Below are 21,684 nucleotides of genomic sequence, written 5' to 3'. Positions count from 1 at the left end.
TCTCTTGACCTCCTTTGCTCTTTCCTCTCTCAGCATGCTGCCGATTTAGAGAAGAAACAAAATGAGTCTGAAAATAAAAAGCTCCTGGGAACGGTCATTCAGTATGGTAACGTAATCCAGGTAAAACGAACTCTGCGTGTAACTGTTTCATTCATAGTTGGCCTTGCTTTTGACATTGATTCATGTGTGTATGTGTGTGTTTAGCTGCTTCATTTAAAAAGCAACAAGTACCTGACGGTAAATAAGAGGCTGCCGGCGCTGCTGGAGAAGAATGCCATGCGCGTCACTCTGGATGCTGCTGGTAACGAGGGGTCCTGGTTTTATATCCAGCCGTTCTACAAGCTGCGCTCTATAGGTGACAGTGTGAGTAAGACTGAACTGCAGACTGTGCTGCACTCCACCACATTCGCAGTAACCGGCTGTAATGCCTGTCTGTGCCTGTCGTGTTTTAGGTGGTTTTAGGGGACAAGGTTGTGTTAAACCCGGTGAATGCTGGACAGCCTCTTCATGCCAGCAGTCATCAGCTGGTGGACAACCCAGGATGCAACGAGGTTTGGGATGTTATTTCATTTTATTGAACCCGATATTTGGCCTGACTGATGAAGTACCCCTCTTTCTTATGTACTGAGGTCTTATTCTGCATTTTATTTGACTCACAGGTCAACTCTGTCAACTGCAGTACCAGCTGGAAGATTGTTCTTTTCATGAAATGGAGTGATAATCAGGAAGTGGTTCTGAAAGGAGTGAGTTTCAGCATGCTGACACACATACACACACATACACAAAACAACAAATAAACTCATGAGCTAAATGCTCATTCCTCCGTTCATGTGTACTCAAGCACATTTCCATGTGTGTAAATCTACAGTAAAAGTACATTTTTTGTGTTACCAGGGTGATGTGGTGCGGCTCTTCCATGCAGAGCAAGAAAAGTTCTTAACATGCGATGATCACAGGAAGAAGCAATATGTCTTCCTGCGGACCACAGGAAGGCAGTCAGCAACTTCAGCGACCAGCAGCAAAGCCTTATGGGAAGTGGAGGTAATGTCAAGGCAGACATAAATGCATACATTGCCTAAAACCAATTAGAAACTTTTCCTATTTAAATTGATACATTTACAGCATTTATCAGACGCCCTTATCCAGAGCGACTTACAATCAGTAGTTACAGGGACAGACCCCCCCTGGAGCAACTTATGGCTAAGTGTCTTGCTCAGGGACACAATGGTAGTAAGTGGGATTTGAACCCGGGTCTTCTGGTTCACAGACGAGTGTCTTACCCACTAGGCTACCTACTAGGATACCAATATACAATAATTTTTTGTTTGTTATGTTTTTCAACTAAAACTAATTCCCCTTCTTGATGCAGTCCTCTAATGGGTATTTATGTGTCATTTGGGATCCGGGTTCTGTGTCAGGTTGTTCAACATGATCCATGCAGAGGTGGAGCTGGATTCTGGAACAGCCTGTTCCGGTTCAAACACCTAGCAACTGGCCAATATCTGGCAGCTGAGGTAATGATCTTAAGTGAGAAAGCCATCCGAGACCCTATCAAGCATTTGCCGCTATGTGATGTGATCTCATGACCTCTTTTCTGTTTTCAGGTTAACCCGGATTATGAGGAAGAGTGTCTAGAGCCTCGCTCTTCCGTAAGTGTGAATGGATGTGTGTTAGTAATTTAGCAAAAACCTACCATGTGGATTCTATTTTGTAAAATGTGTTTTACAAAAATATAAGTTTTGTTAACTGAGAATCTTAGTCTCACATTTATTTTAGGAGTATGATGGAATTTAGTGATTAATCTGCTTAACCAGGTTTTCATTCTTAACTTGATGGAATTTGCATAAAAAAAGTGTTAAGGTTCTATTGCTCCTGCTTCTCAAATTGAACACGTTGTGAATGTTCATAAAGAGGATTTTTGTCTTTATTCATTCCTTGGTTGCAGTGGTTATAGCAGTTTCACTGATGAAAACTGACACACAAAGAAAAATGTGCTACATGTCCTATAATCTATTTGCAGTGATTCAGTCACCCAGTATAGACATAGGATGCCATTGTGACTTTGTGTGTTGCCATGACGGCTGGATACAGAACAGAATGCATATGTGTGTAACCCTCAGGACAGAGTCATGTACACACTGGTGGCTGTGCCTGATGGCAATGACATCTCATCTATCTTTGAGCTGGATCCCACTACTCTCAGAGGAGGAGATTCCATGGTGCCAAGGTAAGATTCCAAAATCCAGAATGTGATTTTGCCGACCACTTGGATGGCAACAACTCTGCTTAATAACACACATTAAGCTTGTGATGTGACGATAATGAAGTGATTTAATATTTAAGGTTTAATAATGTTTGTTTGCACTTTTGTGTATTTTATTCTCAGGAACTCATATGTGAGGCTTCGGCATCTTTGCACCAACACGTGGGTCCACAGTACCAACTACCCCATAGACAAGGAAGAGGAGAAGCCGGTCATGCTGCGGGTTTGTTATATTTTTTCTGGTCTGTGGTTATGTCTACCAGTGATCTTAAGGGATCCAAATATTTTTATGGATTTTTGATTAATCCATAAAAATTAAAGTTCTCTTAATTTTTTCCCGTTTGTGTCACACTTTTAAGGTCCCTTGGTAAAAGATCTAGGGAGAATGTCTCAAATAGTGCTAATATCTCTTATCAAGGTCTCTTATTTAACACTTTTCATATTCTAGATTGGCACATCTGCTATGAAGGAGGACAAGGAAGCATTTGCCATTGTGCCAGTTTCACCTGCTGAGGTCAGGGATCTGGATTTTGCTAATGATGCCAGTAAGGTTCTGGCCTCCATTGCTGGCAAACTAGAGAAAGGGACTATCACCCAAAATGAAAGGAGGTATGATCCAGTAATCAGAAGAACATAAGGAATCAGAAACACTATATAACTTCACTGATTTATCTGTGTTTTCTTTCTCTTACTGTCTGGGGCTTGTTTCCTTTTCCTACACGTTTTGACACACCTACATTATAGAACAAAACTGGAGACACAGGACTATGAAATAGCACATATAATAAACAAGAAAATAGCAAACAAAGCAAATAGTTGAACATTTGAGTCTCTCCAACGCAGGGAGCATTTGCTGCGACGACAGTTTTTCACACTCTTGGCTTCTGTCTACCACCTTTAAATTGAAAAACAGGGACAGTCCTGAAAGTTTATGCTGAACACTTTCTCATCATACACTTATGTTAACAAGCATCTCATGATGTTAATGATGACAATAGTGAAGAAATATGTGAACTAAATATGTTTCTTGCATTGGATTCTCCAAAATGGCCTCCATCTTAGTCTCCATAACCACCACAGAGTAGGTGTGTCCAATCTTTTGACTGGTAGGGTATGTGGGTGCAGCATATTATTATGCTTGTTGTGTGTTTTGTTCAATACAACTGCATTAATAAATGACGAGCATGTCAGGTATGTCATTAGCATGTTCTTGTACTGGCCCAGAGCAGTAACAAAGCTGCTGGAGGACCTGGTGTATTTCGTGGTGGACATCCCCAACAGCGGCCAGGACGTCCTGGAGATCATGGTTAACAAACCCAACAGGGAACGACAGAAACTCATGAGAGAGCAGAACATCCTCAAACAGGTATGGACTCATATTGACTGTTCTTCCACCTGATCACTTTCTGCATGGCATTCTCAGTGTTCTACTCTGTGCTGTCCAGATCTTTAAGCTGCTTCAGGCTCCATTCACCGACAGCGGCGATGGTCCGATGCTACGACTGGAGGAGCTAGCTGACCAGCGCCATGCTCCCTTTAGACACATTTGTCGACTTTGCTACAGAGTTTTACGTCACTCCCAACAAGACTACAGGAAAAACCAGGTACTTGAGGAGACTATTATTGAATTATTTTCATCATCCTTCAGTTTGCTCTGTTCTTAACATTGTTCCTGTTTGTGAATATAGGAATATATTGCGAAGCAGTTCCGCTTCATGCAGAAACAAATAGGATATGATGTGTTGGCGGAGGACACTATCACAGCCCTGCTACACAACAATCGTAAACTCTTGGAGAAGCACATCACCGCTGCTGAGATAGATACTTTTGTAAACCTGGTCCGCAAGAACAGAGAACCTAGGTAAGTGTGCATGTAGTGCATTTAGTTGTGTAGAAGTTACATAACACAAATATAACAGTAGGGAAAAGATCTAAAAAAAAAATGTTAATTTTTACTGATGCTTTGCGTTTTGAGTATAGATATATTTACATAGACCTATAACGATTTCCGGTGAATGTTAGTGGAAGGAGTGACTTTCCAAATACATGATTGTGTGTGTGTGTGTGTAAATACTTGTCTATTTGTGATGGCAGATTCCTGGACTACCTCTCTGATCTGTGTGTGTCCATGAACAAATCCATCCCTGTCACTCAGGAGCTGATCTGTAACGCTGTTCTGGATCCAGCCAATGCTGACATCTTGATTGATACAAAGTAAGACTCAGTGACTTGCTAAACTGCAAAAAGCACATTTTATTAAATAATAAGAGACTGACGGTATCATTTTACGTTCATTAGGTTGGTGCTCTCTCGATTTGAGGTGGCGGGTGCTGTGATGGGAGAAAGTACTGAAGAGGAAGAAGAAGATGAAGAAGAGGTGTGGCTTTTCTGGAAGGATAGCAGTGGCGAAGTGAAGAGCAAAAGCATCAGAGAGCTGGCACAGGATGCCAAAGAGGGCCAGAGAGAGGACCATGAGGTGGTCAATTACTACAGGTATGCACACCCACCCCCACACACACGTGCACAATTTACATTCAATTTACATCCCTCCAAAGATAATGCCACACCAGATCAGGGCAAAATTACTCTATGGATTACAGAGTCCCTTTCAGATCACAGAAAATGGACAATCAGAGTCCTCTCTGTTGACCTAAGATAAGGACAATTGGCCATAAAATCCAAGACACCAAGAGAATGGGGCAGAGGTCATGCAGCCTTCCCTCAAAAAGCCCAGGAGAACAAAGGGAATTCTTTGATTCTCCTGGAATATCTGAAACTCCTGGACTAATATCACTTGGTGGGACAACAGACTTTCATCTCCCATACATCTACCATATTCAAAGGACATACTTAGTTAACTTTAGGTTTTCTAGTTATTGACAGGAATTTGTAGCCAGCAATTTGTAACATGAGTGAATGTGTAATGAGTGAATAGTGAGAGTGTAGTGCATAAGTCTTATATCACTTTCTTATAATGAGCATCAAAATGAACTCATCACCGGTCAAGGGGGAAGAAGCCAGCCCTCCCTGCAGCACGACAGCCATTGGCTATGGCCTCAACCTGGGGTGCGGTTCCTCTACAGATAAAGTTGGCATCCCATTGCCCATTGACAAAGAGAGCACGGCAGGACAGAAGAGCAGTTGTATTATTAACATCATAGCCTGCTCCTTACATTTGTACCTGATTAAGGTAAAATCCGGCACCTTAACGTTTATCAAGATAGCTGTATGAATGAGTGTGAATGAAACCTCCCTTTTCTCTTTCATGTTGTTTGTAATAGTTTAAAAATAAATAAAATTCCAAAAAGGCATTTCTCCTGCACTACATTGAGTATCTGCATTAAAATCTAGGGTCCCCACACTGATAATGATAAGACTTAATCGTGGACAACCTCTGGGGACGCCCTTTTTGTCCATCTGTCGTTATAAGAACGTTATTATTAAAATTATCACGAGACTTACTCTGCGGAGTTAATAATTTACTGAATAATAACTTACTAAATAAGTAGTAAATTGTAAATAATTTACTAAAAACCATGTGCTGATTAATCAATTCACAAATTGATTCATAACCACACATTTGGGCACAATTTACCCTACACGTGCCTACCCAGTGACTGGGTTACCCCTCAACCTCAGGAACGAAACCAAATATTTTTACTTTTTGTAAATAGCATGTTTCAACGAACACTGAAATAAATGTAATTACTTGAAATTAATTATACTTTTCCTCTCCTCTGGCAGGTACCAGTTGAATCTGTTTGCTCGGATGTGTCTGGACAGACAATATCTGGCCATTAATAAAATCTCTGGGCAGCTGGATGTAGACCTGATCCTGCGCTGCATGTCTGACGAAGACCTTCCTTTCGACCTTCGTGCGTCCTTCTGCCGCTTGATGCTCCACATGCACGTCGACCGAGACCCTCAGGAGCAGGTCACGCCGGTCAAATATGCTCGTCTCTGGTCGGAGATCCCCTCCCAGATTTCCATCAATGAGTAAGGGATGGCCTCTCCTCAGCTCTATTGATGTATGTTTAGATTTTCTTGTATGGTTACCGTTTCCTTCGTTTCAGCTATGACAATGATGGCACCACGCGGGACGAGGTGAAAGAGCGCTTCTCCCAAACCATGGAGTTTGTGGAGAACTACTTACGTGATGTGGTCTGTCAGAGCTTTCCCTTCTCTGACAAGGAAAAAAATAAACTCACCTTTGAAGTGGGTAACCACCACACCAAACCACCAGTGTGCTTAAGCAAGCGTTCTAAACATGCCCTCTGCTGTCTGTCCCAGGTGGTAAATCTCGCAAGGAACTTGATCTACTTTGGCTTCTATAACTTCAGCGATCTGCTGCGTCTCACCAAGATCCTGTTGGCCATTTTGGACTGTGTGCACATCAGCACCTCCTTCCCTGTCAAGCTGGAACGGGATCCTAGCAAAGGTCTGCCTCATGTTGTTAAGGGACATAAGAGCAAAGTTCACCCTTAACAACAATGTAAAGGAAGCAAGATGACACCTTCTGCTCCAGTGTGTGTTTGTGTGGTACTGTAGACAGGGGCTACTAACTAAGCATGTACTGAATACTGTATGGAAGAGTATGGAATACATTATCACACAAATTAAGCATTCAACTTGCAAATGTTTGCATCTTGAAGTGTAGAGCATGAGGCACTATAGGCATGTGCGCATGATTCTATGGCCTGTCTGCAGGTAGTAATGTGATGCGCTCCATCCATGGCGTGGGCGAGCTGATGAGTCAGGTGGTTCTGAGGGGTGGTGGTTTTCTCCCAGTATCACCCTCGAACCCTCCAGACGCAGATGGAGTGAAAACACAAACAGAACCACCAAAACAAGATATCCTGGTCATGGACACCAAACTCAAGATCATAGAGATATTACAGGTACAACGTAAAAAGAGAAATGTGGAATTTACAGAAATGTTCTTTTCAGTATTATTTATTGTCACAAGACCAAAGAAGGGGAAGACCCTGGCGCAGGTGCTTAAAAATAAAACCATTTTATTTAAACTGGACAAGTACACCAATAGGGCACTGCTTGGGAAAAAGGGATGAAGAAGGGGGAACGGAAAGGCTCACTCACACAGCGCGAACACACACTCCACATGTGACTGGTTGCGTGGCTCCATTTAATCGGCGTGCCGATTGCCGGTCAACGACTCAGCTCACCTCAACTCTCCTCTCCGCTTTCCTCAACCCTGCTTCCCTACACCAACTCTGACAAGACTCGTGGGCGAGGTCTGCCCACTAACCACAACCCCGACACACGCACACAACCCTCTCACATCATGCACATGCGCGCACACACACAGTGATAGACAGAAGACTGGTGCAGGTACTTCTTTAAAGGGGGGAAAACAGGTGCGGGTGATCGGGAAGGGGCGGGGCCTGCACTCAGTGCGCCGGGACGGGCAATGGCAGTCATCTGACACATTTATGTGTTTGATCAGAATAATTGGGTAAAAAAAGAGCAAAACTAACACCATTTCTCTTTGGATGGTTTAGTGCCACAACTTTACCAGAGTTGTTTGATTTCCCAATTATTATGAGGGTGCACTACGGGTGAACCATAAAGGAAATAACACACTCTCTCTCTCTCTTTTGGTAGTTCATTTTGAATGTTAGGCTGGATTACCGCATCTCCTGCCTACTCTGCATCTTTAAGAGGGAGTTTGATGAATGCAACCCTCAGACAGAGTCACCTGCCAGCCAAGATACCCAGGCCAGTGTACAGGGTGGGTGTGTGTGAGAGAGTGTGACAACGGCAAAGAAAATAACCAGGAATAATAATACTTTGTTTGTTGATCAGGTGCTCTGGACTTTGAACACGTAGAGGAACAGGCTGAAGCAATCTTTGGAGGAAGGTAAAGAGCAGATGAGTTGGGTACAGGGATGTGGACGTGGACGAGCATGGAACTTTGCAGCCCAGTCTTACTGGATGTGCGATTCATGTGGTTTACCTGTTTGTGTGTGCAGTGAGGAGAACACTGCCTTGGATTTGGATGACCAAGGTGGACGGACGTTTTTGAGGGTGCTGCTGCACCTCACTATGCACGACTACCCCCCGCTAGTGTCTAGAGCTCTGCACCTCCTCTTCAGGCATTTCAGCCAGAGACAGGAGGTGCTTCAGGCCTTCAAACAGGTAGCAGGATTATATATAAGACATACACTGTTTTACATATACCGTTTCTTAAATGCAGTTGGTTAATGTTCAGTTTATTCAATGTAATGTAGGTGCAGTTGCTGGTCACCAGTCAGGATGTTGAAAACTACAAGCAGATCAAGAGTGACCTGGACCAGCTGCGATCGATCGTGGAGAAGTCGGAGCTGTGGGTTTACAAGAGACAGGGCTCAGACACTGGTCTGGACACAGGGGACGGTGCACGGGACGCACACCACAAGGCTGGTGCCTCTTAGTGTTGAACATGCATATAGAGACACGGACTCAAAGTTCTGAAACCTTCACTTACTGTCTCTGTGTTATGTGACACGGTCTGTAGGGGGATTTGAATGTTGGCAGTTCAGACAAGCAGAAGAAAGCAGAGAGCACCAGCAGCTCCAACTACAGGCTCGTCAAAGAGGTGTTACAGTGGTCTGCACATGAAGGATAGATTTTTGGCTGGACATGTTTTTTGCATAATTGTGATTTCTATTGTGTGCAGGTGCTGCTGCGCCTCAGCAGACTGTGTGTGATGGACAGCCTGTCGGGCAGGAAGAGTAAGAAGCAGCAACAGAGGCTCCTGAGGAACATGGGAGCTCATAGCGTGGTCCTGGAACTCCTGCAGATCCCCTACGAGAAGGTGCGTGTGTTGGTCTCAGTGGGTGTCTTGTCTGTTTCTGTATATTTCTTTGTAATTTTTGTGCATATGTGTAGGGAGAAGATATCCGAATGCAGGAGATTATGACACTGGCTCATCAGTTCCTACAGAATTTCTGTGCTGGAAACCAGCAGAACCAAGCGCTGCTACACAAACACATAAACCTCTTCCTCAACCCAGGGGTGAACAGAAATACACACACACACACACTCATTATCCAGAAATGCTTTTTTCAACGTGCTAATGGTCTGACTGTATTTCAGATCCTGGAGGCCGTGACCATGCAGCACATCTTCATGAACAACTTCCAGCTCTGCAGTGAGATCAACGAGCGGGTGGTGCAGCATTTCGTTCACTGCATCGAGACGCACGGCCGAAGTGTGCACTACCTCAAGTTCCTGCAGACCATTGTCAAAGCAGAGGGCAAATTCATCAAGAAGTGCCAGGACATTGTCATGGCTGAGGTCTGTTTGTTTTTAACAGTTTTAATTATTATTATCTGCTCTAACACATACAATATACAAAAGACAGAATCAGTCTGTCAGCTCTGTCAGGGGACTGGAGTATTTCAGGATCCTAACAGTTACTAAAATGAACAGCAGGGCTACTTTGTTGGAAATGAACTCATTGCATTTAATTACTTAGTCAAGAGTATTATCATGTCATATTGTTAGTATGAAATTACCCTTAGAAGTCAAAATGGCTAGAATTAAATAAAACTAAAAGAACTTCTCATTGGGAACCCTGTAGTTATTGCAAAAGCACTTGTTTTATATAAAATTAATAAATATATCAAAGCAACAAGCATAACGTCATACTCAAACCACACAGTTTTCTTTCTCTTACCTGCTGGTGAGAACTGTGCACTGTGAACTTTTTCAACTCAAAACATTGTCAGTAGCCAAAAGTGTCTGTGATTTTGTTTTTTCTTCTCTCTAGTTGGTGAACTCCGGTGAGGACGTGTTGGTGTTTTATAATGACCGGGCATCATTCCAGACCCTGGTGCAGATGATGCGTCTGGAACGGGAGCGCCTGGATGAGAACAGTGCCCTGCGCTACCATATCCACCTGGTGGAGCTGCTGGCTGTCTGCACCGAGGGCAAGAACGTCTACACCGAAATCAAGTGTAACTCGCTGCTGCCGCTTGACGACATTGTGCGTGTGGTGACTCACGAGGATTGCATCCCTGAGGTGAAGATGGCTTACGTGAACTTCCTGAACCATTGCTACGTGGACACAGAGGTGGAGATGAAGGAGATCTACACCAGCAACCACATGTGGAAGCTTTTTGATGACTTCCTTGTGGATATCTGCAGGGTGAGCTGGATCTTGCCATAAGCCTGTTTCACACCAGCATTGTCATTGGCATTCCCATATTGCAGTCATGTACCAAATAGAGTATTGCTGTATTGTTAGCTAAAGGAACTTCAGCGTTTCCAATTCAACTGCCTTAATAGAGCAAAATACCATGTCAAGCCCTTCTTCTAACCAGACATTGTTGATGAGGTATGCTTAGTGACAGGGTTTAGCATAGCATAGAGGGGTTTGGCTCTGATCTGTCCAGTGTTTTGCAGGCATGCAACAACACAAGCGATCGTAAGCATGCAGACACGGTGCTGGAGCGTTATGTGACCGAGACCATCATGAGCATCGTCACCACCTTCTTCAGCTCCCCGTTCTCCGACCAGAGCACCAGCTTGCAGGTAAACTCTTAGCCTTGAACTGATATCTACACAGTTTGCACCTTGCACAAATCCAGTCTGTTCTGTGTTGCTGTACATGATATATTTACTGTCCTGACTCCCTTTCTGTCCTGTAGACGCGGCAGCCTGTGTTTGTACAGCTTCTACAGGGCGTGTTTCGGGTGTACCACTGCAACTGGCTGATCCCTAGTCAGAAGGGCAATGTGGAAAGCTGTATTAAGGTGCTCAGTGATGTAGGTAAGAGCTACATTCAGGTCTGTCAACTGTAAAAAATTCAACAGCAGCACAACGCATATGATTAGTCAAATTTTTGTGTTAGTGTGTTAGTCTGACTAAAACTTTATTCATGTAAACATCTTACTGAAACTGTACTGAAGATCGTCAAATTAACAGAGCAAGGTGGGTTTTGGAGTCAGGTTTTATGTTCAGTTTGACCCAAACTGCCTTGGGCACTCTATGACACTTTGCACAATTGCCTGTCTGGGCGAGTGAGAGAATAACCAATACTAGCACAATACTAACAAGTTCAAAGGGGGCTTATGGTCACCCTTCTCAGTGGTTTTGGACATGTCAATAAATTGAGCAGTAGTCTGATTATGTGTCATATTTTATCTGTGTCGCCTTCATTTTCATGTGTTCTCAGCTAAAAGTAGGGCCATAGCCATTCCTGTAGATCTGGACTGCCAGGTGAACAATTTGTTCATGAAGTCCAACAATATTGTGCAGAAGACGGCTCTGAGCTGGCGTCTGTCTGCTCGTAATGCTGTTCGAAGAGATTCTGTCCTGACAGCCTCCAGAGATTACAGGAACATCATAGAGAGACTCCAGGTTTGAAACAGCATTTAAAACTGTAACTTATTTTTTTATGATCTTTGATGCGTTAATTATATATTTCTTTTACAATGTATGTAGCACTTAGCATGTAAGAATTTATGTAATTCTTTACTTTTATGTTTAGGACATAGTCTCTGCACTGGAGGAGCGCCTGAGGCCACTGGTGCAGGCAGAGTTGTCAGTGTTGGTGGATGTTCTCCATCGTCCTGAGCTCCTGTTCCCGGAGCACACAGAGGCACACCGCAAGTGTGAGAGTGGAGGCTTCATCTGCAAGTAAGATGGGTCCTTAGCACTGACCGAACCTGTCTGAGTTCATGTGGTGAATTTGAATGTTCCTAAGTCTGTGCTGGACGCATAGCTTTGCAAGCTTCCAGCTACATCACACATGAAGAAAACTATCATGACCAACTAAAAAGTAGATCAGTTTAAAAGTAGATCAGTGATTCAGTGTATATTAAGTTTATGTAAGTAATAGGTGGGACAGTGAATACACACTGGAGCAGCTCTACTTCACTCTTATCACACACAAACACATACTGAAGTAATTAAGTTTATATGCCAGTGCAGAACGTCTAGTTTATACGGCATATGCAGTCTCTTCAAGTTCTTATTGCACAGACAGTGAAAATGTCCCTGCCAACACTTACAGCTCTTGGACCCCTACCTGTGGGAATGTAGCACATGAGTCTTCCTCAGCACATACAATCATTAGCCAGGCTTTTGAGTAACTGATGATGCAAGATTCAACTTTTAACAGTGTGAGACAAACTAGAAAGTTCATAGGGCACCAGGCACCTGTGAGGCCTGTAGTACAACATCAAGTAAATAATAGTGCAAAAGAATGGTAATGGCGAGGTTATAACAAGGTAACATGGTAATAAACCAGAGTAAAGTGTGAGTGCAGTGCGACTGAGGCAGGTAGGATGTAGCCAGTTTAAAGGTTTTCACAAACTACAATTTCTTTACACCAGAAATAGCTAACCGGGGTGGTAGTAGCCTAGTGGGTCCCACTTACTACCATTGTGTCCCTGAGCAAGACACTTAACCCTAAGTTGCTCCAGGGGGGACTGTCCCTGTAACTACTGATTGTAAGTCGTTCTGGATAAGGGCGTCTGATAAATGCTGCAAATGAAACCAATCATCTGCCTAGAAACACAGTGGATCAAGCTGAAGGTTTTGAGTGTTTGCGTTCCCTGCTCCCATCTACAGGTTGATCAAACACACCAAGCAGCTGCTGGAGGAGAACGAGGAACGTTTGTGCATAAAAGTGCTGCAAACGCTGAGGGAGATGATGACCAAAGACAGAGGATATGGAGAGAAGGTATGAGATGGTAGGAGAAAAGGATAGTGCAGCAAGGAAAACAAATCTGTAAAGATTTCTCATTACCATGTCACAATCAGCACAACATTTAATAAAAGAACCAGTGACGAGGGAAAGCCATTATACAAACTAAATACAGGTCTGTGTTCCGAAGTGCAGAGTTTTGTCACAAACTTCATAATTAACTAACCAAAGAAGAAATTAGTTCCACTGTGTGTCTTAAATCATTAACATGCATTTAAACACGCTCATGCTCATTGCATGTCCACTTCTCACCAGTGATATATTGCATTTGCACCTCACTACTGCTCGTGTAACATAATCATATTTGGATGAATGAATCAATCACAGCCATCCCTCTGCTAACCTCGCTCCCTTTCTTGCAGCTCTTGGCCTTTGATGAAATGGATCTAAATAAGGTTGTCCTCTCTCTTCCCGCTCTCCCTTTCTTCCTGTCTCTCTTCTCTGTTTTCTGCCCTTAGTTTTTTTTAGGGAGACTATTTTAGTCTTGATTGTCTTGTAGCTTGTGGGATTTATTTCCCAGTTGTGTGTGCAGCTATGTGAATCTGTATGACAATTTGTTCTTCTAGCTTGAACTGGTCAACAGATTATAAACATTGATGGGGGAAACAGAATATTATTATATTGTAGAATAAATATACATTTATATGTTTCTACAAATGTTTTGCGATCATATTCTGGTTCTGTGAATGAATAGGTCAGGTCTTTGCAAAAATGTACATTACAATCTCAATTTATTATTAAAATAATCTTCAACCTATACAATCTTTTTCGTAGTTTTACTCATTTACTCATTTAACTGCGAGATGTGGAGAATCATGAAAAATGTTATTATCAAACACCGCATCATGTCTATGGGTGCATTTAGGTTCTTTTTCAAACCTCAGTCCTTTTCACTCCATAACACCTTGCATGTCATGGCTGGGCACTCATTGTCTGTATTTGTTGAGTTTAAATCCTTTTTGCATGACTAACTCATTGCAAGTGTCTGTTGTCGGCAACTCACTTCACCAACTCACTTAGGCGATGGATGTGAACCAGCCTCAGAAACAGCTGGAGGACCAGAGGAGGGTAGGTCCCTAAAGAAATATAAAGCCTTTGACTTCATCGACACCATTGCTGGCATCAGCACTTTTAAGACATTTAAGACATTTAACACAATTAGACAACCACTGTGGGTCCACGCAACTATAAACTTCAAGGTTAAAGGACGAGGTGGGTGGAAGAATATGAACTGCATGTAATAAATAGAATTGAATAAAATTATCATGAATCTGTAAACTGAAAAGCTTGAATGGTCAGTGCATGTAATAATGTATCCAATCCATTTGCAGGGTGAGGCTCTCAGACAAATTCTGGTTAATCGGTATTATGGGAACTTCAGGGCGAGCGGAAGGAGAGACAGTCTGACGACCTTCAGTAATTCTGGCCTCTCGCCAGTTGGACCAGGGAAGATGCAGTCAGGTACGAATGTCTGTCTGTCTGGCCTTTAGGTCTGGTGTAGTAAAGTTTATAGTGGTGGTGGCCTAGCGGTTAAGGAAGCGCCTCCCGTAATCAGAAGGTTGCCGGTTCGAAGCCTAATCCGCCAAGGTGCCACTGAGGTGCCACTGAGCACCATCCCCACACACTGCTCCCGAGCGCCTGTCATGGCTGCCCACTGCTCACCAAAGGCGATGGTTAAAAGCATGTTGTGTCACCGTGTGCTGTGCTGTGTATCACAATGACAATCACTTCACTTTCACTTTATATCTGTCCATTTATGTGTGGTTGCAGTGGTAGGGGGTTTGAGTCGTGGAGAGATGTCCCTGGCGGAGGTGCAGTGTCATTTAGATCGGGAGGGGGCATCGGACCTGGTCATTGATCTTATCATGAACACGAACAGTGACCGTGTGTTCCATGAGAGCATCCTACTTGCTATTGCTCTGCTAGAAGGTGGAAACACTACAATACAGGTTTGAATTTGCCTTCTTAACAGTGTTTGGGTGATTGTGTACGTAGTCCGTAATATTGTTATTATTATTATTATGTTTTCTTTCAATATCAGCGATCATTTTTCTGCCGTCTGACGGATGATAAGAAGTCAGAAAAGTTCTTCAGGGTGTTCTACGACCGCATGAAGGCTGCTCAACAGGAGATCAAGGCCACTGTTACAGTGAACACCAGCGATCTTGGCAACAAGCGCCGTGATGACCACACAACAGACAAAGATGCCCCACAGAGAAGACGAGGTCGGTTGTCACCATAGTTGTGGTGAAGATGTGATTATGATAAGGAGTTCATATTGGATGGATGTGGTTCCCTCTTGTGGTGATAATTACATTGTTACATTTACATTACGGCGTTTATCAGACAATCACTTACCTTTCAGTTCAATTTTGTCCAGATTACTGTCACAGGGACAGTTGCCTTGTAGACACTTAAGGTTAAGGTTCTTGCTCAGGGACACGATGATAGTAGGTGGGGTTTGGACCTGTGACTTTGTGGTCTTCTGGTTCATAGGCAATTGTCTAACCCACTAGGCTACTACCACCCATGCTATTTGCATGGAGTCCTGCAGCTGAAATGTTATGATCTGTTAAAGTTATACTTTAGATGGGTGCTAGTAATAAATCTTTTCTCTGGCAGTGAATAATGGTGTGGTGGTGACTGAAGAGACTCGTGAGCAGCTGTTGGAGGCCTCAGCTGTCACTAAGAAGGCCTATGGCTCATATCGACGGGACGCTGATCCCGAAGAGTCATATGGTCCATCAGAGGGACAGCAGAGCTCTGGGGACAAAGCGCCAGATAATGGAGAGATGAGCTTTGTCATCCTCATAATGCAGCCAATACTGCGCTTCCTTCAGCTGCTGTGCGAGAACCACAACAGGGACCTGCAGGTATATTATATGTGTATTATGTGTATGATATGGTTATGTTATTTGAGTAGAAGATACCATTAATCACTTCAAAATGTGTGTGCCAGAACTTCCTGCGCTGTCAGAAGAACAAGAACAACTACAACCTGGTGTGTGAGACTCTGCAGTTCCTGGACTGCATCTGTGGCAGCACTACAGGAGGCTTGGGACTGCTGGGCCTCTACATCAACCAGCACAACGTAGCACTTATCAACCAGACTGTGGAGAGCCTCACTGAGTACTGCCAAGGGCCCTGCCATGACAACCAGGTACACGCCACAATCAATACAAGAATCAGAATTCTCTGTATGAATAATTACAAAGGTCTGTTTGTTGAAAAAGTACAGTCAGTACAGATTGTATAGATTGTAAAAACACCCCTGAAAGCAGTGTACTTGTGTGTGTTTTCAGAACTGCATTGCTACTCACGAGTCTAATGGCATTGACATCATCATCTCCCTCATCCTGAATGACATCAATCCACTGGGCAGAAAAAGGATGGATCTGGTGCTCGAACTGAAGGTTCGAATGTGTCTGTGGATAAACAGAGATGTTTTAAGGAACTTAAATTTTCTTCACTTTTCGTATTTGTTGTGAACCCCCTTTCTTCAGAACAATGCCTCAAAGTTACTCTTAGCCATTATGGAGAGTCGCCATGACAGTGAAAATGCTGAGAGGATTCTTTATAACATGAGACCCAAAGAACTGGTGAGTGAGAAGTTCATTAAACATGAATTTTGTCATTTTACACATTTATACACACAGGCCATCCTATTGTGTCATGTACACACAGACGATCATCCCAAAGTAGAAGCCAGGATCATGAAAAAAGAGGACTTAATTTGTGTGGTTTTGTATTTGGGTGCCCTGGGATTAAACGTTTGAAAGCCATAGAGTGTTTGTTTATTCTAGGTTTTTAGCCATGGACAAGTTTAACGTGTGTTTGTCCTTCATGTGTTGTAGGTAGAGGTGATGAAGAAGGCTTACCAGCAGGGGGAGACAGACTTTGAGGACAAAGAAGAGCAGGAGGAGAATGGTGAAGATTACGCAGCCTCACCACGCAATGTTGGGCACAATATTTATATCCTTGCTCATCAGGTATGTAAACACATGCACACAGTCATGCAGAAATATGCAAAAAATGCACAAATACTTAAGTGAAAGTGATGGCACACGGTGGCACAACGAAATGTGTCCTTTACTTTTAACCATCACCCTTGGTGAGAAGTGCGAGGCCATGACAGGCGCCAAGGGAAGAAGTATGTGGGGATGATGCTTTGCTCAGTGGCACCTCAATGGCACCTTGGCAGATCGGCATTTGAACCTTCTGACCTTCGGGCAACCTTCTGATTACGGGGCTGCTTCCTTAACTGCTCGAGTGGCTTAATGTTTACTCGTCTACTTGTCTTTTATCTTTATACACGTGTGTGTGTGTGTGTGTGTGTGTGTGTGTGTGTATGTATGGATGTATGTATTTGACAGCTGGCACGTCACAACAAAGAGCTGCAGCTACTACTGAAGCCGAGTGGTGAAGACCAGGCCCTGGAATACTATACCAAACACACTGCGCAAATAGAGGTAACACACTTGTACAAATATTACACAATCTTGCTACACGTATAAGCACTCCAAGCGTAATCCAGACCTTGTGTGTGTGTGTGTGTGTGTGTGTGTGTGTGTGTAGATTGTGCGTCAAGACCGCACCATGGAAGAGATTGTGTTCCCGGTACCCAACATCTGCTCATACCTGACGAGTGAGTCAAAGCTACGTGTGTATTACAGCACTGAGAGAGACGAGCAGGGCAGCAAGATCAACGACTTCTTCCTGAGTGCTGATGATCTCTACAATGAAATGAGGTGGCAGAAGAAACTGAGAGGTATCCACACATCAGATGTGTTTTGGTGTGTGTTTTTGAACAATATAAGCACAGGTTTCAGTGTAAATTTGCACTAGGCAGCACATACTCATCTGCCACTCTGTATGTGTGTGTATATGTGCATTGCTGTCAGTCCAGTCAAATGTCAAATTGTTGTCATTTATTTGTTCTGCACTTTGAAGGACACAACGCCCAGATTCTCCAGAAAAACGCTGATTGTTTGTGTTCCAGCTAAGCCGATCCTGTACTGGTGCTCCAGGAACATGTCTTTCTGGAGCAACATCTCCTTTAACCTGGCTGTCCTCATCAATCTGCTGGTGGCCTTCTTCTACCCACTTGATGCTGCGACTGGGGGTGAGGTCCCCAAGCCTACAACTTGCCATGTATTTGCATTAACTGCATATGCTTACTGGATGTTCTGTTAGGTACAGCTACTGTTATAGGTTATGCACGTACAGTAGCTCATCTGTCCTATTGATGGAACTGATGGTGGTTGGTCACTAACCAAACTACAATTGGTGAACAATATTATGTTGTTGGTGGACACAGTCAAGGTGGACATTTACCATTTCTAATTAAGACTCCAGTGTGTATAAGGTTGTTATATTGTGCAAACTTGGTGTTGACAGTGGAGTAGAATTTGGCTATATGTTTTGTTTTGTGTTGTCAGGCACCCTGGACCCTTCTGTGTCTGCGCTGCTCTGGGTGTGTGTGTTTCTGACACTTGGTATAGTGCTGGTGGTCCCGCAGACTCATGGGGTCCGCGCCCTGATTGCCTGCATCATCCTGCGCCTCAGTTTCTCTGTGGGACTGGAACCAACACTCACCCTACTGGGAGCGTTCAACGTGTGTACAAACACATACGCTCACTCACACACACACACACACACACACACACACACACACACACACACACAAACACACATATGGCGGGATTTGTTGAGTAGGTTAACCTCAAGGCTACTTACCTTACTATGAGTACAGAAACAAATACAGTATGTTTGTATGTTTATTTGAACCCAAAGTTTGTCTGCAGGACTAAGACAATTCATCTGTTCATTATACATATATTCACACAGTAATAATATATTTTTATTATGAATTGCACACTAATTTTTCTATAAGAGATGTCTTATTTTTTCCGCATGCCTAAATGTCTGTACATATACATGTTTTGTGACAGGTCTGCAATAAGATGATATTTCTGCTGAGTTTTGTCGGCAACCGTGGGACGTTTACACGTGGCTACCGGGCGATGGTGCTAGACATGGAATTTCTGTATCACCTGCTGTACCTGCTTATCTGCACTCTGGGGCTTTGTGGACATGTCTTTTTCTACAGTCTACTGGTGCTTACACAGCATTACTTTACCATCACAACTTCACAACTAACATGTATATTGGGAGGATAAAGTGGCAAATTGAACAAATTCCAGATTTGTTTGCACACATGCTTTTATGCTGGTTTTGTGACTTTGGCTGTTTGTCCTCTGCAGCTCTTTGACTTGGTCTACAGAGAAGAGACTCTGCTAAATGTGATAAAGAGTGTGACGAGAAATGGACGCTCCATTGTGCTGACTGCAGTCCTGGCGCTCATCCTGGTCTACCTTTTCTCCATCGTCGGGTACATCTTCTTTAAGGATGACTTCATCCTGGAAGTGGACAAAATTCAAAACATCACTCTGGGTAGGTGTTGGGTGTTGCATTTTCAGGACCCTCTCCTCCTATATAATCCTATATCACTATACATGCCCCACCTACAAATAAGAGACACACACAGTGCTTATACACAGAACAGTGTGAGTTGCCATGTTTAACTCTACCCTATCTCATATTTTCAAGTAGAGGCCACTGCTGCCATGCCGGAGGAAGTGTGTAATGCAGACAGCAGCAAGCCTTGCCCTTCTCATGAACACGATGAGGATGAAGGTGTGTGTGTGTGTGTATGACTCAGTTGTTATGTCTTTTAACATTTTGCATGTGCTTTTTCTGATGTGTGCTGGTGTGTCTGTAGGCGATGCAGAAAGAGCATGTGACTCGCTGTTAATGTGCATTGTGACCGTGCTCAGCCATGGTCTTCGGAGTGGAGGAGGTGTTGGAGATGTTCTACGCAAACCATCCAAGGAGGTAAATTCTAAAATGTACACATGAAAAGCCAGAGTAACATCAGAATGAACATCATGTGAACGTATATTCTCATGGTTACTGTAGGAGCCATTGTTTGCTGCACGGGTGGTATATGACCTGCTCTTCTTCTTCATGGTCATCATCATTGTCCTCAACTTGATCTTTGGTGTGATCATCGACACTTTTGCTGACCTTAGAAGTGAAAAACAGAGGAAGGAGGAAATTCTGAAAACCACCTGCTTTATCTGCGGTAATAGCGCACACATTCACAGTTAGACACAATCTACACATAGAGGGGCAAAAAAAGTATTTGGCAGCCACCAATTGTGCAAATTATCCCACCTAAAAAGAGGAGAGAGGTCAGTAATAGGTACACTTCAACTGTGAAAGATAATGTTAAAAAATCCAGGAAATCACTTTGTATTGTTTTAAAGAATTAATTTGTATTAATTTGTATTAATTTGTATGCAGAAAGTAAGTATTTGGTCAAAAACAAAAGTTCATCTCAATACTCAATAATGTAACCTTGGTAACTGTACCTGGTATTTTGACCCCTTCTTCCATGCAGATCTTCTCATTGGCTGTGATGTTTTGAGGTTGTAAGATTTATAGGACTGAGATCTGGAGACTGGCTAGGCCACTCCAGAACCTTGTAATGCTTTTTATGTAGCCACTCCTTTGTTGCCTGGGCAGTGTCGCGGCTGCCGGACCGCACTTCCAGCTTGATTTATTAATGCTTACATCACATAAAAGGTAATGTGTTACTGAAAAGTTGTATTATTATGTGTCTGGAACTAGTATTTATTGGGTAATCCAACTGTATGCTTTACAATTAGCTACTCATATCATGAGGAAATCATCTTATATTTATGTGTTACTATAATAACTTTATGATGAGTCAGAATAGAGAATTTGAACATGTAAGCATTTTACAGCCATAGCTACATAATAGTTGACCAGAAAGGAGCATTCAAACTGATCACAGCAACCTGGGCTCTTTCCTCAGTGTTCTCAAGATCATTTGTATGCCGTCGAGGTGAGATCTTGCATGGAGTCCCAGGTCGAGGGAGATCCGTTTTCTGTCAGTGATTCCGTTTTCTAATATTTTCTACAAGAGTTGATCTCTTCTCACCAAGCTGCTCTTGTGCAGATGTCCAATCTTGTCCCTGGTGTCCTTAGAGGGCCAGAATTCTCGCTTGTTTGTAGGTGCTAAATAATAATGTTCTGCACCATAAACAAATAACTTCAATGTGATTTCCTGGACTTGTTTTTATATTCTCTCACATTTGAAATGTACCTATGATGAAAATTAAAAAATCATTTTTTAAAGGGTATGACATGCACAATCACGTCATACCCCTTTTTTTTTGTGAGTGTGTCTGCGTATGTGTGTGTTAAGACTCGTTTGAAATACTTTTTAAACAAGTGAGTTTTCAAATGTTTCTTAAAGGTGGTGGTAGTCTTGGCTTAGTTGAATGGAGCAGGGCAAGTCATTCCGCCAGGCACAATGAAGGAAAATAGAATTGATTGGTTTCGGAGACCCCGTGAAGAGGGAATTTTCAGTCTCATTTTGTTTGCAGATCTGAGAGAGCGTACGGGAGTGTAGGTAGCTAGTAGTGTGTTGATATAAGAGGGTGCACTTCCATTTACAGCCCTGTAGGCGAGCATCAAGGACTAAATCTCAATGTGAGCAGCTACCGGGAGCCAGTAGAGAGAGGTGAGAAGAGGCGTGACGTGGGTGTGTTTCGGCTTTTTGCAAGGCTTTTTGCAGACACTGTAGGTGTTAACAGTAGCGAGCCAATTGGAATTGAGA

At 43.1% G+C, this 21,684-nt stretch overlaps 1 protein-coding gene across 2 annotated transcripts in view; it reads left to right on the top strand.

Moving 5' to 3' along the window:
* Positions 1-21,684, top strand: part of itpr1a (inositol 1,4,5-trisphosphate receptor, type 1a) — a 33,689-nt gene that overhangs the window by 6,235 nt on the left and 5,770 nt on the right. The window contains exons 5-56 of one of the 2 annotated variants that reach the window (XM_028998665.1): positions 34-120; positions 205-363; positions 453-551; positions 660-743; positions 895-1,041; positions 1,419-1,514; positions 1,605-1,649; positions 2,121-2,227; positions 2,387-2,486; positions 2,712-2,872; positions 3,488-3,629; positions 3,709-3,867; positions 3,952-4,124; positions 4,358-4,477; positions 4,562-4,756; positions 6,008-6,259; positions 6,337-6,478; positions 6,554-6,701; positions 6,971-7,161; positions 7,886-8,012; positions 8,087-8,141; positions 8,254-8,419; positions 8,512-8,679; positions 8,778-8,858; positions 8,940-9,077; positions 9,152-9,277; positions 9,359-9,559; positions 10,035-10,412; positions 10,670-10,798; positions 10,915-11,035; positions 11,442-11,626; positions 11,757-11,905; positions 12,842-12,953; positions 13,340-13,372; positions 13,998-14,045; positions 14,309-14,438; positions 14,748-14,926; positions 15,019-15,202; positions 15,600-15,850; positions 15,937-16,137; positions 16,280-16,390; positions 16,481-16,576; positions 16,832-16,966; positions 17,351-17,446; positions 17,553-17,745; positions 17,977-18,099; positions 18,416-18,591; positions 18,929-19,093; positions 19,241-19,430; positions 19,587-19,673; positions 19,759-19,871; positions 19,956-20,121. In XM_028998665.1, the coding sequence (XP_028854498.1) occupies positions 34-120; positions 205-363; positions 453-551; positions 660-743; positions 895-1,041; positions 1,419-1,514; positions 1,605-1,649; positions 2,121-2,227; positions 2,387-2,486; positions 2,712-2,872; positions 3,488-3,629; positions 3,709-3,867; positions 3,952-4,124; positions 4,358-4,477; positions 4,562-4,756; positions 6,008-6,259; positions 6,337-6,478; positions 6,554-6,701; positions 6,971-7,161; positions 7,886-8,012; positions 8,087-8,141; positions 8,254-8,419; positions 8,512-8,679; positions 8,778-8,858; positions 8,940-9,077; positions 9,152-9,277; positions 9,359-9,559; positions 10,035-10,412; positions 10,670-10,798; positions 10,915-11,035; positions 11,442-11,626; positions 11,757-11,905; positions 12,842-12,953; positions 13,340-13,372; positions 13,998-14,045; positions 14,309-14,438; positions 14,748-14,926; positions 15,019-15,202; positions 15,600-15,850; positions 15,937-16,137; positions 16,280-16,390; positions 16,481-16,576; positions 16,832-16,966; positions 17,351-17,446; positions 17,553-17,745; positions 17,977-18,099; positions 18,416-18,591; positions 18,929-19,093; positions 19,241-19,430; positions 19,587-19,673; positions 19,759-19,871; positions 19,956-20,121 (7,420 nt within the window). The remainder of the gene's footprint in view (positions 1-33; positions 121-204; positions 364-452; positions 552-659; positions 744-894; positions 1,042-1,418; positions 1,515-1,604; positions 1,650-2,120; positions 2,228-2,386; positions 2,487-2,711; positions 2,873-3,487; positions 3,630-3,708; positions 3,868-3,951; positions 4,125-4,357; positions 4,478-4,561; positions 4,757-6,007; positions 6,260-6,336; positions 6,479-6,553; positions 6,702-6,970; positions 7,162-7,885; positions 8,013-8,086; positions 8,142-8,253; positions 8,420-8,511; positions 8,680-8,777; positions 8,859-8,939; positions 9,078-9,151; positions 9,278-9,358; positions 9,560-10,034; positions 10,413-10,669; positions 10,799-10,914; positions 11,036-11,441; positions 11,627-11,756; positions 11,906-12,841; positions 12,954-13,339; positions 13,373-13,997; positions 14,046-14,308; positions 14,439-14,747; positions 14,927-15,018; positions 15,203-15,599; positions 15,851-15,936; positions 16,138-16,279; positions 16,391-16,480; positions 16,577-16,831; positions 16,967-17,350; positions 17,447-17,552; positions 17,746-17,976; positions 18,100-18,415; positions 18,592-18,928; positions 19,094-19,240; positions 19,431-19,586; positions 19,674-19,758; positions 19,872-19,955; positions 20,122-21,684) is intronic. The other variant, XM_028998666.1, reaches the window with a different exon arrangement.

This window comes from Denticeps clupeoides, chromosome 12, assembly GCF_900700375.1.
Source record: "Denticeps clupeoides chromosome 12, fDenClu1.1, whole genome shotgun sequence".
NCBI lineage: Eukaryota > Metazoa > Chordata > Actinopteri > Clupeiformes > Denticipitidae > Denticeps > Denticeps clupeoides.
The sequence above is the reverse complement of the archived record's forward strand: the minus strand, read 5'-3'. Positions and strand labels throughout refer to the sequence as shown.